Genomic DNA, 962 nt, shown 5'->3' with positions numbered 1-962 from the left:
AATAGACAGCTGGAATTGATTTTAATCAACGATCAAAGTCCTAGAATAAAGCTATATATATAAGATATTCTCCAAATGTAATGAGTAAATATTTCTGACATCAATTTTTCAAAAGGAAAATGCCCTTTTTTTCCTCTCTCTTTAGGAAGGTATTCAAATCCACTATAAATTCTGGCTGCTTTCTGGGGCAGGAAGAACTCTAGAACTGTACTATCCCAAAGGGTATCCACTAGCTACTTGTGGTTATTTAAATTTAAACTAATTTAAATTAAATATAATTTAAAAACTCAGACTCTCCATCACACTAGCCACATTTCAAGTGCTCAAAAGCTACATGTGGCTGGTTGCTATGATATTGAAAAGTGCAGAATTATAGACCATGTCCACCTTTGAAGAAAGTTCTAATGGATAGCTCTGCTCTAGACTAATTTCTCTTCTATACTACATAAAAGAGCAGTGTTACAATAAACATTGTTAAATTCCGTAAATTCTGTCTCCTAACATAAACTCAGTTTAGTGACTAACTTCGCCTAGTATGGAAGTAGAAACCTCCACCACAGCTCTCTGCGTGGTTCTCAGATGAGAAGAGCAACACTGGCCCCTCCTCAGCACCTCCCTCACACTTAGACACAGGTATCAACGTGTCTCCTTAGATAACATGTTGGTACCTACTGACCTCAGGCACCTTAGGTAGGCCAGGCTTAACCTTCTCTTCAGGAACTTTTTCTTTCAAAAATACAGTGTGTACATTCAGGGTCCCAACCAAAGTATTAGGCTTAAAACTCAAAGGCTGTTGGGTTTCTGAAGACCGGATCTCAAGGGCATGGTGGGATGGATTCAGGTGGTTCTGAAGGCAAAGTTCAACCAGTAGGTCCATCATTGCATGGCTGAAAAAAAACAAAAACAAAAACAAATTATGATTATTCGGCATGTCTGAACTCTTTCTTCTGCCTAGCCAAATA

General features: G+C 38.3%; 1 protein-coding gene across 1 annotated transcript in view; it reads right to left on the bottom strand.

The window, feature by feature from the left end:
* The window catches only part of COBL (cordon-bleu WH2 repeat protein), a 252,917-nt gene that overhangs the window by 219,763 nt on the left and 32,192 nt on the right, over positions 1 to 962 (bottom strand). The window contains exon 5 of the mRNA XM_008571826.1: positions 677 to 887. Within this exon, the coding sequence (XP_008570048.1) occupies positions 677 to 887 (211 nt within the window). The remainder of the gene's footprint in view (positions 1 to 676; positions 888 to 962) is intronic.

This window comes from Galeopterus variegatus, unplaced genomic scaffold (assembly GCF_000696425.1).
Source record: "Galeopterus variegatus unplaced genomic scaffold, G_variegatus-3.0.2 Scaffold44, whole genome shotgun sequence".
NCBI lineage: Eukaryota > Metazoa > Chordata > Mammalia > Dermoptera > Cynocephalidae > Galeopterus > Galeopterus variegatus.
Note: the sequence above shows the minus strand (reverse complement) of the source record. Positions and strands in the feature narration are given on the sequence as shown.